General features: G+C 42.8%; 1 protein-coding gene across 4 annotated transcripts; it reads right to left on the minus strand.

Annotated features, from left to right (window-relative positions):
• Positions 1–208: 208 nt before the first annotated feature.
• LOC141176098 (uncharacterized) lies at positions 209–16,110 on the minus strand. Of its 4 annotated transcripts, none has more exons than XM_073660086.1 (8): positions 16,034–16,110; positions 15,217–15,297; positions 14,866–15,016; positions 11,377–11,556; positions 11,170–11,293; positions 10,989–11,086; positions 10,700–10,790; positions 209–3,938 (listed from the first exon to the last, which is right to left on the minus strand). In XM_073660086.1, exons 3-8 carry the CDS (start codon positions 14,941–14,943, stop codon positions 2,695–2,697), a joined length of 1,815 nt encoding a protein of 604 aa, XP_073516187.1. In that variant the 5' UTR covers positions 14,944–15,016; positions 15,217–15,297; positions 16,034–16,110; the 3' UTR covers positions 209–2,694. The 4 variants fall into 4 exon arrangements, with proteins under 4 accessions (XP_073516187.1, XP_073516190.1, XP_073516188.1 ...); XM_073660089.1 differs by having other exon boundaries at positions 14,794–15,016; positions 16,034–16,109; XM_073660087.1 differs by lacking the exon at positions 16,034–16,110 and adding an exon at positions 15,456–15,591.
• Positions 16,111–17,211: the final 1,101 nt, after the last annotated feature.

The following is a 17,211-nucleotide window of genomic DNA, read 5'->3' on the forward strand; positions in this document are numbered from 1 at the left end:
TAACTGTTGATGATTCACAATAGTGTTTAGACAGATTTTAGGTTTTTGAATTCTTGCCAAGTTTCCTCTAAGTAAATATCAGAAAATTGGAATAACAAAATATTCTGAATCTTTATATTTTCAAAAATAATACTGTTTCAAAGTGTTGAAACTTTTATGCATTAATTATATGTAGCAGTAAAAGGAAAACTCTTTGATATCATAGAAATAAGAGACAACTAAAAATTTTCATTGTCATATTTGAATGCAGAAGGTCAAAATCATAAGAAATGGCTCATTTCATAACTAAACCTGAGAAAGTTTGAAAATATGTAAAATAGTGTTACATGATCTGAAACATCTATGAGCTAATTGGGTGGAAGGTTCTTAAGCTGCTCACTCAGGACGTACAGCCTCTGAGCAGGTCCCGGTACCGTCCCCTTATGCTCTAAAACCAATCAATTAGATAAGTATGGGCTGGAGGAGAGAGAGCAGCTATCTCAGTGATCAGGAAGGAAACTGTCTCATTGTTCTCCTCTGTCACAGGAAGCAGCCTCCAGTCTATAAGACACACTCACTTATTAGCAATATTTTTTTATTGCTAAAAAGTGTCTTATAGGTCAAAAAATATGGTAAGTTCTAAAGTAATTTCCCTTTCTCATTTAATTATACAACTGTGTGTTATATGTTTTTGTATAATTTGTCAATAACATATATAGTTTCTCCCCATAGGAGTCTTTTTGATGGTCAACAAAATACAACTTTCCAGTAATTCATTTTTTTTATGTATAAAAAAGTTGTCCACTACTTGGACAAGCCTTTTTCATTCCTCATGTTTGGTCCTGTTAAAATAAAACAAAAAATACAAACTTTCCATGCCGGCGCCATTCCAGCGGTGTCAGCACTTGCACTTCCGGGACTCATGTGAGATTGGTATGTCACGTGAGCCCTGTGCCCAATCAGTACTGATGTCAATGTCCCCACTGTAGTGCGGCGGTGTTCACACTATGCGGTAATGAGGCAGTGACCCAAGGAAAGTTCAACTTAAATGTCTTTATTTGCCAAAACTCCCAACTCAAATGCAAAAGCTGTCCTCCAGATCGCAGCTGTGATATCCAAACAGTCCGTGTAAATTTGATGCCGTGGGGGACGGCCGCGCCATTCCAGTCTGGGGTGCACCTTCTGGGCTTCCTTCACAAGCCTGTGTTATGCCTTCACTCAGGCTTGCAGTGCACAGAGCTTCCTGCTCTGCAACTTGCAAATAAAACATTGACACAACCAAACCTTTGCTAAAGGTTTAAATGGAATAGGAGTGACCCGTCCCACTGCCACCTGTAGATCACTTCAAAAATAAAATCCCATGCCGGGTTTTATTAAATCCGACTTGGTCAAATAGTTTGACCAAGTCCAAACTTTACTTTTATTTTGCACTGCAACCACAGGTGTTTTTGTGACTGCAGTGCACTTCAGCGGGTTCAATATGCCTCTATGCGCATCCTAGCGAATATATACCGTCCCTCGAATATGATCCCACTCACTGCCTCACACCACTTTCAGACATCATGAGGAAGTCAGAGAGCAACCACAGCCCTGGCTTCCTGTTGATATTCAATACATTCAAAGTCAGGGACAGTGAAGCCGACACTGATTGGGTGCAGGGCTTGTGAGATGTAACAACCTCACATGAACACCGAAAAGGCGAGCCCAGAAACGCCTGGAATGGCGCCAGCACAGGAGCTGAGAATGAGTGTTTTTACTTTAACGAGGCCAAACATGAAGAATGACAATGGGTTGTCCTAGTATTGCACAACCCCTTAAAGATTATACAATTTTCGGTTAAGACATTTCCAACATTCTGAACATGAAAAAGGCTTCTTTCCTGTGTGACTTCTCAGATACTTATTAATCAGAACCTGTCACAACCAAAAACATTATTAATCTGCAGATATGGGCTTAATCTGCAGGTTAGTAACGTTACTATCGTGCCCGGCACCTGCACATAGCCAAACGCTGCTGGGAGAAAATTAACTTTATTCTCCTCAGCAGCATTCGGTTTCAGTCACAGGGGCGGTGCTGTCGCTGGTTCAGTCACCGCTCTGAGTATAAGGAGCGGTGACTGTAACAGCACCGCAGCACTGACTGACAGCCGGCCCCCATGCAGAGTCAGTGGTAGTCAGAGTTGGGGGTTTGTTTACAACAGCCGTTCTGTATTCTCCGAGCGGTAACAAAATCCGCACAGGCACTGCCCTCGTGACTGAAATTGAATGCTGCCGAGGAGAATAAAGTTAATTTTCTCCCAGCAGTGTTTGGCTATGTGCAGGTGCAGGGCAAGTTAGTAACGCTATTAACCTGCAGATTAAGCCCATTTTTGCAGGTTAATAGCGTTTTTTCTGGTGGCAGGTTCCCTTTAAAAGATGATTTCAGTGTAAAACATATCCCACATTAAGAACATGAAAAAGGCTTCTCCCCTGTGTGACTGCTCTGGTGACTAAGAAGATGTGATTTCTTCACAAAACATTCCCCACATTCTGAACATGAAAAAGGCTTCTAGCCTGTGTGGGTTCTCTGGTGTTTATCAAGATGCGCTTTCCGGTTAAAACATTTCCCACATTCTGAACATGAAAAAGGATTCACCCATGTGTGGGGTCTCTGGTGGCTATCAAGAAGCACTTTCCGTTTAAAACATTTCCTACATTCTTAAAATGAAATAGGCTTCTACCCTGTGTGGGTTCTCTGGTGTTTATCAAGATGCGCTTTCCGATTAAAACATTTCCCACATTCTGAACATGAAAAAGGCTTCTCCCCTGTGTGGGTTTTATGGTGGCCATCAAGATACGCTTTCCGATTAAAACATTTTCCACATTCTGAACATGAAAATGGCTTCTCCCCTTTGTGGGTTTTCTGGTGGCTATCAAGAAGCGATTTCCAGCTAAAACATTTCCCACATTCTGAACATGAAAAAGGCTTCTCCCCTTTGTGGGTTTTCTGGTGGCTATCAAGAAGCACTTTCCGTTTAAAACATTTCCTACATTCTAAACATGAAAAAGGCTTCTCCCGTGTGTGGGTTCTTTGATGTATAATAACATCTGATTTCCAGTTAAAACATTTCCCACATTCTGAACATGAAAAAGGTTTCTCCCCTCTGTGGATCCTCTGGTGGCTATTAAGATTAGCTTTCCGGTTAAAACATTTTCCACATTCTGAACATGAAAAAGGCTTCTCTCCTGTGTGAGTTAGTTGGTGTATAACAAGATTACATTTCTGTCTAAAATATTTCCCACATTCTAAACAGGAAAAGGGCTTCTCCCCTGTGTGACAGTGCTGGTGACTAAGAAGAGATGATTTCTTCACAAAACATTTTCCACATTCTGAACATGAAAATGGTTTCTCCCCAGTGTGAGTTCTCTGGTGACTAACAAGAGTTGATTTATCTACAAAACATTTCCCACATTCTGAACATGAAAAAGGCTTTTCCCCTGTGTGAAATCTTTGATGTCTGATAAGACTTGATTTCTTTGTAAAACATTTCTCACATTCGGAACATGAAAATGGCTTCTCCCCTGTGTGACGTCTCTGGTGACTAACAAGCTGTGATTTGTAGTTAAAACATTTCCCACACTTGGAACAAGAAAATCTGCTCTCTGCTGTGTGATTTTTTTGATGTTTCAGAAAACACTTTTTGAGAGGAAACCTATTTCCAGATTCTGAACATGAAAATGACTTCTTTGCTTTAGGAGCAGTTAGTTGTTTAATGCGACTTGGATTTTCCATAGTAGTCGGTAATGGATCAGAAGACAGGACGTGTTTCAAAGGATCAGATGACAGATCTTTGCTGTGAAGGGATGATGGTATATTTGGAGTAATGGCATTCACTTCAATTGTATCCTGTGGGGTCTCAAGATCATCTGATTTAAAAATTGAAGATGTCAGTTGTCCCTCTGATTTCCTGGTACAGTCATCTGGCAACAAAAAGAAACCATTAATATTTTTGAATAATATATGCTTGATTTTTATATTTTTGAACATTTGTACTTAAATTGTCTATAAAAAGTTATGTTAAAAAATTGAATTATTCACAAATTAATGACAGTTCACAGTCTAATGCAAATCCTCATAGGATGAACCAGTGGAGCGTGGCGTTCAACTATTTGTTCATTCTGCCTCACAAATATGGAATAAAAAGCCACCAAACAATGTTCTGCAGTCAAAAATAATACCAATAAAAACTTCTACTCATCAAGCAAAAAACATGCCCACACTCAGGTCCATCATCTGTCAATGGAAAAACAGGTTTCCATATTATTAGTGGCTCAAATGCTTTTGAAAAGCAACATGGCTTCCATAAACTAATCCAGCAATATTCGCTCTCTTAAAGTCAAATCTCCCCCTCGCTCCTGAGCCTCGCAGTGCGCCCAAACCACATTTAGCATCCATGTATTTGACATTACTATAGTGAGAAGAACCCACTTAATTTACGGTGTGTGTCTCCTGGAGCACAATCTGGGAACCAGTAAAATGGCAAATGTGCAATTTTTACTCTCCAACATCCACTGCGTGCTAATTTCTGGAAAGTGCCTGTGGAGTCAAAATAGTCACTACTCCTATAGATTAATTCACCGAGGGTTATAATTTCCAAAATGGAGTCACTTTATGAGGATTTCTACTGCTCTGGTTTTCTGCCATTTTGTCAAATTAGGGCTTCTGTAAATGGTGTGTCCCATCTCCTCTGGGATCTGCTCCTGCGAAGTCTGCTTCTGTCATTAGGCACGGTGTCAAAGATACATAGCCAGAGGGGTCACGCAGATCCACCCACTGTTATCACTTTGTCAAGGGAGCGCAACTCCGCTGCCTCCAAATCGTAAGGAAAATACGCAATTGATCAATGACTGATGGACGAAACTGCGGCTGCTTCCACTACTAGGCCGGTTATTAGGAAACTAACAGCACAAATCATTTATACGGGCCAACTGGACACCCATTACAGGTAGCATATGGCTTCGGGTGAGGTTTACAAAGCAAAAGGAACAGAATTATTAAGCTATATATTTAATCCAAAATATAGGCAGTGTTTAAAAAATATACAAGATAATACAAAAGGGGAACAAAACAGCAGAATATATACAAATACATAAAAGGTATAAACACAAGAAACTTGCTAAACTTGGTCACAGAACTGGCTCAGAGCTTAGCGAAGGGAAGCACTTTGATTTGGAATTGGACAGAACCTTCACAGCGAACTACTGTATGTCTTCCTAGGTGCTGACAATGATCCAGACCCAGGATTTGCTTTTTATTAGCTCCTAAGTTACGCCCACACACTTCTCCTTTATGAACTCATGTGTGGCTGTTTGTGAGATGTTCTCAGCCTTTAAGGATTTTAGGAGAGCATATCATATTTTTTTATCATGATTTTACCTGTACATAAAGATCAAATATGACCTTGTTCGCACCATCTATCAGACCGTTATTCAATTGGAGTGATTCTAGTGCACCCCCCCGCTGATGTGAGTTAATGCATCACATCCGCCCTTCGTTATAATGCTGAAAATCTATATCTCATACATATCGGATCGATACCAACCCCAATATTCCGGTCTGAACCCCGGAGCCGGGTTGACTACAATCTGTGCTGCATGAATAAAAGTTCTGTGCCTGGGAAAGCACACTTCTCCTGCAGTAAACCCCTCTCCTTTTGGCATGTTTTCTCCTAAAATAACTTTCTTGTTTAATTACCTGTACACTACAGGGTTCCTATGCTTCAAAAGAAGTTAAACCATTATCTCTCACTTCCCCATATGTTCTATTGCAAGGTCTTCCGAAAGGAGTTTAATTGTCAGCTCTTCCTAGATCTTAAAGCGCACCTGTCAGCGGGATTGTGCTCAGTAAACTACATACACTGTCTGGTGGGCACCATTACACTGATTAATATGATACCTTGGTTGATGAAATCCGTCCTGTGGTTGCTGTGTTATCTTTACTTTCAGTTTGGAGATAATGATATACATTTGCTCCGGGGCGGCCTGTGGGGGGTGCGCTATCTGGTGCTCTGCTTACATATTCATCTGTATGCTCTTATGACAGCTCACTGATCGCTCACTGACCTGCCTCCTATTTTACCTAACCCTGCACTACTAAATGCATTATGTAAAATAAGAGGCAAGTCAGTGAAGGCTTAGAGATTGTCACAGTTCCACCCCTCAGTGTGACTGGGATGCAGTTGCTGCCAACTCAACCGTTAAATCTGGTAAAGGGGCGTGCTGAAGCTGTCAGTACTTTGATTGACAGCTCAGCCGTCCAATCTGAGACTGGGAGGCGCTGGCTATCTCGAAGTGTTCATTATCCCAGGTGATTGCCAGTATACTTAACTGGGCTGTTTCTCCTAGACCTCTGCCAGACGTACATTCAGCTTGGGTGAGGTTTGTCTCTGCCCCTTGTGTTCTGTGAATTTATCTTCTGTTGCCTGACCTTGGACCTAGTTGTGCTCTGATCCGCTATACTCCTGGCATTCTGACCAGCGGAACGTTACCTGACCACGCCATTGTCTCTTCCTTCTGTTTAGGATGCATCCTCCTGGCTTCTGACTTCAGACTCCCTCACTATCCTGCTTCACGACTTGGCCATGAAAGGTGACACAGCGTCACATTATGTCTGGCCAAGGTCTAAGAATGTGAAAGCTGACACATTATCTTGTAGTCTCGATTCAGTTTCTCCTCCAGAACCTGCATCCTCCATTATTCCTCACGGTATTGTGGATTCTATGGTAACCTTGAAATTGGAGGAGTAGATCCATAAAGTCCAGTCGTTGGCTCCTTCCGCTACTCCAGGATCTAAATTATTTGTGCCTGTGTACCTAAGATTGTGTGTGTTACAAGAATTTCAGGATTCCATCTTGAGTGGTCATCCTGGGGTTATTGCTGCACAGAAAGCAATTGCTAGATTTTTTGGTGGCCGTGCATGCATAATAATATCAAAGATTTTTGTATCTGTTTGTGAAATTTGCGCCCATGATAAAGTCAGTCATAGCCGGCCGGCTGGGGAATTGAATCCATTGACAATTCCAGAAAGCCAGTGGACTCATCTGTCTATGGATTTCATCACGGATTTTCCTCTGTCTCGTGGGAAAACTGCTATCAGAGCGGTAGTTGACCAATTCAGCAAGCAAGCTAATTTTGTTCCTTTGTCAGGATTACCTAATGCAGAGACACTCTCCAGGTTGTTTTTCTCATATTGTAAGGTTACATGGGATCACTCTTAACATTGTGTCTGATAGGGGAGTACAATTTGTCTCTAAATTCTGGAGAGCTTTTTGTAGTAAACTCAGGATTGACTTATCATTTTCATCTGTTTACCACCCTCAAACCAATGGTCAGACTGACAGGACAAATCAATCTTTGGAATAAGTTTTAAGATGCTTTGTGGCGGCTCAGCAGGAGGTCTTCGTTTTTACACTTGCCGAGTTTCCATTTAACAGCTGAGTGAATCAGTTTACTGGAACCTCACCATTGTTCTGTAATTACGGTTTTCATCCCTATTTTGGTGAATTTCCTAGGATTATTTCTGAATGGCTTGGGGTGGAGGTCACAATACTAAGATTTGGGAATGTCTGAAAGGATGTTCAAAAGAATATTGGGACTGCTCAGATTCGCCAAAAAACAGAAGGCCAATAGAAGACGTTCAGTGAGTCCTGTTTTTAAGATCGGGGATAAGGTTTGGTTGTCATAGGAACATTAAACTTAAAGTGCTGTCGACAAAGTTGGGTCCAAATTTTATTGGTCAATATGAGATCCTAGAGGTGGTCAATCCAGTGGCATTCAGATTAAAGCTTCCTCCATCTCTTCGCATCACTAAAGTCTTTCATAAATCCCTATTAAAGGAGTTTGTCCCTTCGGCATTGTCTCCCTCTTCCCCGCCTCCTCTGGTTTCAGTCGACGGTGGCTTGGAGTATGAGTTTCAGTGGGTTATGGATTCTCATAGGGTCCGAAATTCCCTCCAATACCTCATCCATTGGAAGGAATATGGACCAGAGGAGAGAACGTGGGTCATAGCTTGAGATGTGAAGGCAGATTGGTTAGTCAGGACCTTCCATCTAAAATTTCTTGGGAAGCTTGGGGGTCCGGTGGCCTCCATTAGAAGAGGGGGTACTGTCACGGTTCTACCACTCAGTGTGTCTGGGATGCAGTTACTGACAACTCGGTCATCCAGTCTGGTGCAGGGTTGTGCTGAGCTGTCAGTGTGTTGATTGACAGCTCAGCCGTACAATCTGAGACTAAAAGGAACTGGCTATCTCGAAGTGTTCATTATCCTAGGTGATTGCCAGGCTACTTAACTGGGCTGTTTCTGCCAGATGTACATTCAGCTTGTGTGAGGTTTGTCTCTGTGCCTTATGTTCTGTGAATTGATCTTCTGTTGCCTGACCTTGTTCTGACCATCCGTATGTTTAACCCCTTATGCTCTGATTCGCTATCCTCCTGGTATTCTGATGAACGGAATGTTACCTGTCTACTTCTTTCTTTCTTTTGTTTATGATGTACCCTCCTGGCTTTTGACTTCGGACTTGTTAGGCTCACGCCCGGACTGACTGGCGTGAGCGTGATTAGTGATCCCACTGGATCATGAACCGAGGAGTGCCTGGAGGGGCGTGACTAAGTATCAACCCGGTTCGACCAAGGTCGCACGGCGGCTCAATCGACTCTGTAAACCAGGGAGGAACCGAGCAGAGGGACCAGTTGCTACTCCAGGTCAGACCCCGGTCACAGCTGTTGACCCACACCGGGGAATGCAGGAACAGGCAGGTTAGGCTGGCATACAGACAGGTGGGTACTGGCAGGCACAGCTGATATGCAGACAGGTGGGTACTGGCAGGCACAGCTGATATGCAGACAGGTGGGTACTGGCAGGTAGGAATGCAGGCAAAATAGGAACCAGTACAGACTATGATACAGGAACAGAGCCGCAGATGCGATAGACAAGCAGAGCAGAGCAAAACCCGCAGGTGCGGTAGACAAGCAGAGCAGAGCAAAATCCGCAGAAGCGGTAGACAAGCAGAGCAGAGCAAAACCCGCAGGTGCGGTAGACAAGCAGAGCAAAGCAAAACCGCAGGTGCGGTGGACAAGCAGAGCAGAGCAAAGCCGCAGGTGCAGTGGACAAGCAGAGCAGAGCAAAACCGCAGGTGCGGTGGACAAGCAGAGCAGAGCAAAACTACAGGTGCGATGGACAAGCAGAGCAGAGCAAAACCCAAAGATGCGGTAGACAAGCAGAGCAGAACAAAACCCGCAGATGCGGTAGACAGGACAGGGCTCTGTTCACATGGAACAGACTGGAAAACACAAGAAGATAGCTGGAACACAGGAGTAGATAAGGAGACAGGGAAACAGAACGAGCAGAACCAGATACACACAAGGTACTTACAATGAAGTAGCGAGTGGACACAAAACTCACAAACAGAAGTACAGAGACAACGAGTTGGAGTTAGGTGCAGGTTCAGACACTGCAGGAAAAGGGAAGGTACAGACATAGAGACAAATAGGTAAAGGGCTAGGACACTGTTCAGACAGGATCCGAACCAGGAACAAGATACAGGAACGAGCCTGGGAACTCAGCCCCCAGGATGGCGGAAACTGACTAGAAGTCACAGGTAACAGGCCTGGGTATACAGCCCCCAGGGTGGCAGAAACAGGCAAGATACAGGACAAGACCTGGCAACTCAGTTGCACAGAACACACTGAATGAAAGAGTTGCTCAGGCACCTCCTACTGGGTGGAGGGGGTGTAAGTATCCAGTGACTCACAGCAATAGGTTGGAGACGCATTAGGAGTGCACACACTGCAACTATAAGAATCAGAAAGCAACAGCGCCGCCGCCGCCCTAAGCAATCAGACAAGAGACATGCAAACAGAAGGCACTGGAGCAAAGTGTGCAGCCTGGACTGATAGGTAAGATTGCGGTCTTGCATGGTGGGAGGTGGTAAACCATGTAAGCATGCCGCCAGGGATGTTACAGGACTCCTTGACTATCCTGTCTCACGGCTTGGCCATGAAAAGTGACTCAGCATCACAGAGATATATCATGGCACAGGGGTAATGCTTTTTTATGTAGTTTATCATAATCCTCCTTGAAGTTAGTCAGTTTTAAAAGAAATTGAAAAGTCAGGATAAAGGGAAACTCTGTTGTTATTGTACAGAAATTCACACTTGGTCCTCACTGCACATTTAATGTTGTCGATCATAAAAATGAAACTTTTCCAGAAACACTGGACCTGGTCTTGTAGGGACCATATGAGCACATTCAGCAGCACAGAAGGGAGGGAAGGTAGATTCATCCAATAAGATATCAGGGTTCTAGGAAGCCAACAGCATCATTACCCTCCGCTTTCTCTTACAGGCCCGTCATAATATTATTATTCATGTGATTTTCTAACTTGTCAGCAAATTCTATGTACGCTGTCATTTGGCTTTGTAGTTTAAAGATCTGGGCAGGTAAGAGTCAGCATCTCCTAATCTCAAAGGGTAGGTGGATCCTTCTGGTTGGAAGTTCTATAGATTAGGGCTTTCAATGCCCAAAGTCATTTAAACAGTTTTGGATGGAGGAGAATGTTGTGGTCTAGAAGTAAAATGGTGATCACATGATTGTGGTACGGCCGGACTACACCACCGATAAAGCAGCCACAGCCGGTGACTGAGATGAATTGGTAACTTCTCTACATTTAGTGGTTACTACTCACCTGGGTAGTCATATGTAGGAATCTCCTCTTTACACCGCTCATCACCGCTCACATATGTCTCTGTAGTATTAATATGGGTCAGATATTCACCCTGAAACAAATATTGTAAAAGTCACAGGCTGATGGAGAAGTCACATCTATGATCAGCTCTAATCCTGCCATCTCCAATGTTCTCATTACACAAGTATAAAACATATAATACTGGTGGATAAAACAAGATGGAACACAAGACCTTCACAGCCGTCTACACATCATAGGGGAGATCTCATGACACCTTCTCTCCATCTACCTGATGATCCTGAGGAATATTGAGATCTTCTTGTTTACAGTCATGTGGAAGAAGAGGACGGGGAGATCTCTCTGGTGTTGTCCTCTTACTGGATAGATCTGGAGGAAACACATACAGGGACTGAATTCATTCTTTACATACAGATAATTATAGGCCGTGTGTATTTAGTCCTGTCTATTACCTGGTGATGTGAGGGGCTGGGGAACCTCCATCATGACGTCCTTGTACAGATCTTTGTGTTCTTCTAAATACTCCCACTCCTCCATGGAGAAATAGACAGCGACATCCTGACATCTTATAGGAACCTGACACATACAATGATGCAGTCATCCCCCCGATCCTTTCATAGCATTACTGTATAAAGTCCCAGCATTCCCAGCAGTGTCACCTCTCCAGTCAGCAGCTCAATCATCTTGTAGGTGAGTTCTAGGATCTTCTGGTCATTGATGTCCTCATATATCAGAGGATAAGGTGCAGGCCACGTGATTGGGCTCAGGGGTCTTCCCCATCCCTCAGACACAGGGTCTTCACAGCGCTCTCTAGAGGTCTTCTTCACTACTGTGTAATCCTGGTTATGGAGAGAGACATTAACCCCTTAACCCCCAAGGGTGGTTTGCACGTTAATGACCAGGCCAATTTTTACAATTCTGACCACTGTCACTTTATGAGGTAATTACTCTGGAACGCTTCAGCGGATCCCCCTGATTCTGAGATTGTTTTTTTGTGACATATTGTACTTCATGATTGTGGTAAAATTTCTTCGATATCACTTGCGTTTATTTGTGAAAAAAACGGAAATTTGGCAAAAATTTTGAAAATTTTGCAATTTTCAAAATTTTAATTTTTATGCCCTTAAATCAGAGAGATATGTCACACAAAAGAGTTAATAAATAACATTTCCCACATGTCTACTTTACATCAGCACAATTCTGGAACCAAAATTTTTTTGTTAGGCAGCTATAAGGGTTAAAAGTTGACCAGCGATTTCTCATTTTTCCAACAAAATTTAAAAAACCATTTTTTTAGGGACCACATCACATTTGAAGTCACTTTGAGAGGTCTTTATGACAGAAAATACCCAAAAGTGACACCATTCTTAAAACTGCACCCCTCAAGGTGCTCAAAACCACATTCAAGAACTTTATTAACCCTTCAGGTGCTTCACAGGAATTTTTGGAATGTGGAAGAAAAAAATTAACATTTAACTTTTTTCACAAAAATGTTAATTTAGACCCAATTTTTTTTATTTTCACAGGGGTAACAAGAAAAAATGGACCCCAAAATTTGTTGTGCAATTTCCCCTGGGCACGCAGATACCCCATATGTGGGGAAAAAACACTGTTTGGGCGCAAGGCAGGACTCGGAAGGGAAGGATCGCAATTTGACTTTTTGATTGTAAAATTTGCTTGAATAATTAGCGGACGCCATGTTGTCTTTGGAGAGCCCCTGTGTGCCCAAACATTGGAGCTCCCCCACAAGTGACCCCATTTTGGAAACTAGACCCCCCAAGGCACCTATCTAGATGCATAGTGAGCACTTGGAACCCCTAGGTGCTTCACAAATTGATTGGTAAAAATGAAAAAGTGAAAAAAAAAAAAACTTTTTCATTTTTATGAATCAATTTGTGAAGCACCTGGGGGTTCCAAGTGCTCACTATGCATCTAGATAGGTGCCTTGGGGGGTCTAGTTTCCAAAATGGGGTCACTTGTGGGGCAGCTCCAATGTTTAGGCACGCAGGGGCTCTCCAAACGCAACATGGCGTCCGCTATTTGAGCCGATTTTCAATTCAATTTGTTAGCGGACACCATGTCGCGTTTGGAGAGCCCCTGATGTGCCTAAACAGTGGAGCTCCCCCACAAGTGACCCCATTTTGGAAACTAGACCCCTCAAGGATTTTATTAAGGTGTATAGTGAACATTTTGAACCCAGAGGTACGACACAGAATTTGATAACATTAGGTCATCATATTGAATAAGTTGTCATTACTCTTGAGCGCAAGTGCTCGCTACTTGAGTTTGCATCGGGTACTCACGTATGCACCATGTACAGCGTGTGCTCGAGTGACATGCTCGAGTCCCTGCTCCGCATGTTTCACGGTTATTAGACACCCAAAAAAAAAAACATGCGGGGATCGCTCGTGCATGGCAGGCAATCCCCGCAAAGTTTTTCTGGCCGCGAAGCATATGGGGAGGAGACTCGAGCATGTCACTCAAATACCCACGATACTCAATGCATACCAGAGCACCCGATGCAAACTCAAGTACCGAGCACTTGCGCTCAACACTAGTCGCCATATCGTCATCTTTTTTTCTTACTTTTGAAAAAAATCCCAACCCCATCACAACCCTAACCCCAAACCCAGGCCTAACCCTAGCCCTAACCCTAGCCCTAACCCTAACCCGAGAGTTTATTTTTTACGCCGTTCCTCGTGCGGTATAAGTGATTAGACGACTTTATTCTTCGGGTTGGTGTGATTACAGCAATAACAGAATCATATGGGGGTTTTATGACTGACAGCTGTCACACACTAAAAGACGCATTTTTCGTAAAATCTAGTTTTTGCATCGCCATATTTTGAGAGCTATAATTTTTCCAGATTTTGGCAGACAGTCATGTGATGGCTCGTTTTTTGCGGGATGAGTTGACGTTGTTATTGGTGCCATTTTCAGGCACGTGACATTTTTTGATCGCTTTCTATTCCGATTTTTGGGAGGCAGAATAAACAAAAACCAACAATTCAGGAATTATTTTTTTTGTTTTTTTTAATTCTGTTCCGCGTGTGGTAAAATTGATAAGGCAGCTTTATTCTTCGGGTCAGTACGTTTACAGCGGTACCACATTTATATAGTTTTTCTATGTTTTGCACTTTTACATAATAAAAGCAATTTTATAGAAAAAATTATTTTTTAGCATAGCTTTATTCTGAGAGCTATAACTTTTTTATTTTTCGGCTGATGGAGCAGTATGGCGGCTTGTTTTTTGCGGGACGAGATGACGTTTTCAGTGGTACCATTTTTATTTATATTTGTCTTTTTTATCGCGTGTTATTACATTTTTTGTTTGGCGGTATGGTGATAAAGCATTGTTTTTTGCTTCGTTTTTTTTTTTTTAACCATGTTCACTGAAAGGGTTAACTAGTGGGACAGTTTTATAGGTCAGGTTGTTCCGGACACGGCGATAGCAAATATGTGTACTTTTATTGTTTGTTTGTTTTTTATTATAATATTTATTGATGGGTACATTATATTTTTATTTTTGGTGGATTATTTTTTTTATTTTATTTTTTTATATTTTTGCAATTTTTTTTTCATTTTTTTTTCACTTTCTGATAGTTTTTATACTTTATTACTTTGTCCCACTATGGGACTTTCACTTTTTTTTTCTCTGATCGCCTGCATGGCACAGGAATGCAGCACCATCCCTGTGCCATGCAGGCTGTCAGCGCTGGACAGGGAGAAGATTGTTTGGAGATGCACTGCGCTGGAAGCCAGAAGAGGAGGTGAGTATCTGCGATCACCTCCCCTTGCCACCGCAATGCTGCGATCGACTTCGATCGCAGCATCGCGGGGGTTAATGTGCTGGAGCGGTGCGTAACCGCTCCCTGCATATAGTACCGGGTGTCAGCTGTGACAATCAGCTGACACCCGGCGGCGATCGCGCCCGCACAGCCTGTGTGCGCGCACGATCGCCATCACGTACTAATACGGGTCTGGCTCTTAAGTCCCAGGGCACAGACGCGCATTAGTACGTCAAATGTTGTTAAAGGGTTAATAAATCTCACTACAGACATTTCCAGAGTCCTCACCTCTCCAGTTCTGTCCTTCTATTATTTCCATAGATAAGAAGGATGTAATGTGACGTCATCAGAATCTCTCACCTCTCCAGTAAGCCGGAAGAGGATCTCTAGGGTGAGGTGTAATATCCTCTCCGCCATCTTGTCTCTGTCCATATCCATCTTTGATGGGTAAAATCAAGAAAATTCTCTTATATAGAAGATCTTCACTGACAGGATCCGATATTGTAGAGACCTGAATGAGAAGATGATGAGCAGATATAACATAAAAATCCTGGGTAATAATACAATTACTGGAGATAATAAGGGGAAACATATGAGGAGATTTATTATTTTACAGTGTTTAGTTTTCTTCTTTACATCTAGTAATAAAATCTATATATTTTAGGCCACAGACAACAAACAGTTTCTTCCTCGGAGTCTGCAGCTGAATACCTTTCTCACAAGATGGTGGTCTGATGGTTTTATGAGATGGTTGTTTGTTCTCGGCCCCGACCCTTTCACAACTCCTGTCTCCTAAATTAATCGTTAGAGAAACACATAATGAGAACCTGGCTTACACCTCTGGGGTTTCACAGATGCGGCATTGATAAATGTCCACCATGTAAATATGCCGAACACAAGAAATAGATTTAATCACATTAAATAAAACATTTCATTACACAATGTATCACCTGCAGCAGAGAATTTGTAGTATATTGTATTCAGTGTCTGGGATGTAATGTCAGATATGTCGGCTGCTCCTCCCGTAAATAAGGCAGAGAATTAATGAGCACATAGGAGACCCCACTAATCCCGCGGCCATTAACCCCTCCAACATTTCCACACATTTCCTAAGAGAACACACTGGTGACTGAAAGAACTTTCGGTTTTGTGGCATTGAAAGGGTAAATAGTTCAGGTGGAGGGGAGATGGCGGAGGGGCATTGCTGAACCGTGAAGCTTCCTGGACACTGAGGCCAAATCCATCGCACCGGAGGGTATAAAGAGAATATGTGGACGGTTATCACTACTATCTACATTACTGTGATAGTACTAGGAGATGAATAATGGCGTTGTGTGAGGACTTCTCTGGGCTTCTGTCCTTCATCCTGCTGTCGTCTGAATGGATCTAATGTGGACGGGAACCAGCTAAACCGCATTCTGTCCACAGCTGTTACCTCACTGTTTACACCACACAGAGACCCCAAAAGAGTCTCCGTGCTGAAGGGGTTAATGCCCCCTGCGCCCAGTAATGGGGAATCTCCACATACCTCCACCTGCAGATCCGCCACCACATATATGGCTGCTCTGTGCGCACAGGACCTGTGATGAGGTCACAGGAGGGGAGGAGTCAGGGGTCACATGATCAGGGGCCTCAGTGAATGCGCAGTGTGAACTGTGCGGCTCCTGTACAGTGATATCCGGAGTGAAGACGCTACATGGAGATGTCTCCGCAGTCAGTGACATTTCTGGCATTATGTATGTTTTTTGCCTATCCTTCTCTGAAATTTGACTACCCAATTCCTTCTCCCAACCCCAGTAAAGGGTAGAGGGTCATCGCTGGTGTCCATTTGTGTTGCTTTGTGTATGCAAGATAGAAGTTTAGTACAAGGACCTACTTGCGTGATTAAGGGTTCAAAAGGAGTGAGTTCATCTTTTATACTAGTAACATGTGAGAATTTATAAATGACCTGAGCTGGAAATAAGCCAGGCAGGATAGACTCCTAATTGGAAAGGAGCCACGAAGTTCTATAAAGGAAGGAAAAGAGCCTGATCCCATGAGAACGTGTCTCAATCTAACCCCATCAGATCAGTCCCAGATTAGAAATGAGTCCGTACCTGAAGCAGAGGGAAAATCTGGGTTGTCAAACAAGGGCATTAATGGACCCAACCTACGTGATATAGATGAAGAGATTAAGACTTGATCCCATGTTTTCAAAAAGTGTTGAATGGGTATTGATAATTGTTTAGTTTGTACATGTATTTAGTCAATTCAAGGTAGAGATGTGAGTATCCACGGATAGAGGTCCTCTTCCAGTTTCACCCATTGCTTATGTTCCACAGATGTGAACCAGTCCACTGCTCTCATAAGAATCAAAGATTGATGGTAATTTTTTTTAGAACGGGCATACTAGTACCCCCCTTTATTTTTGGAACATCACAATATTTTAAAACATATCCTAGACCTCGACGTTCCCCATACTACCTAATAGCGTTGTCGAGATGGGAGAAAAAGGTCTGAGGAACGCAGACAGGAACGGTCTGGAATATATAAAGAAGTTTTGGCAAAATGTCCATTTTATCACATAAATACAACCAAACCAGGACAAGGGTTTGGAGTTATAATTCATTACATTTTAAAGAGTTTGTTCAAGGACAGTGATATAATTTAAGCTATACAGATCATCCATGTTGCCTGGAATTTGTGTACTGAGGTACTTAGGTGTGT

This window comes from Phyllobates terribilis, unplaced genomic scaffold (genome assembly GCF_046119375.1).
Source record: "Phyllobates terribilis strain yellow unplaced genomic scaffold, ASM4611937v1 Scaffold_17__1_contigs__length_24005725, whole genome shotgun sequence".
NCBI classification, from domain to species: Eukaryota; Metazoa; Chordata; class Amphibia; order Anura; family Dendrobatidae; genus Phyllobates; species Phyllobates terribilis.

Coding starts and splice junctions, on each gene's coding strand:
- LOC141176098 (XM_073660086.1), bottom strand. CDS start 14,943: ATGGATATGGACAGAGACAAGATGGCGGAGAGGATATTACACCTCACC. Junction 11,557..14,865: donor TCTTCCGGCTTACTGGAGAG/GTGAGAGATTCT, acceptor CTCCATAACCAG/GATTACACAGTAGTGAAGAA. Junction 11,087..11,169: donor CCAGCCCCTCACATCACCAG/GTAATAGACAGG, acceptor TGTTTCCTCCAG/ATCTATCCAGTAAGAGGACA.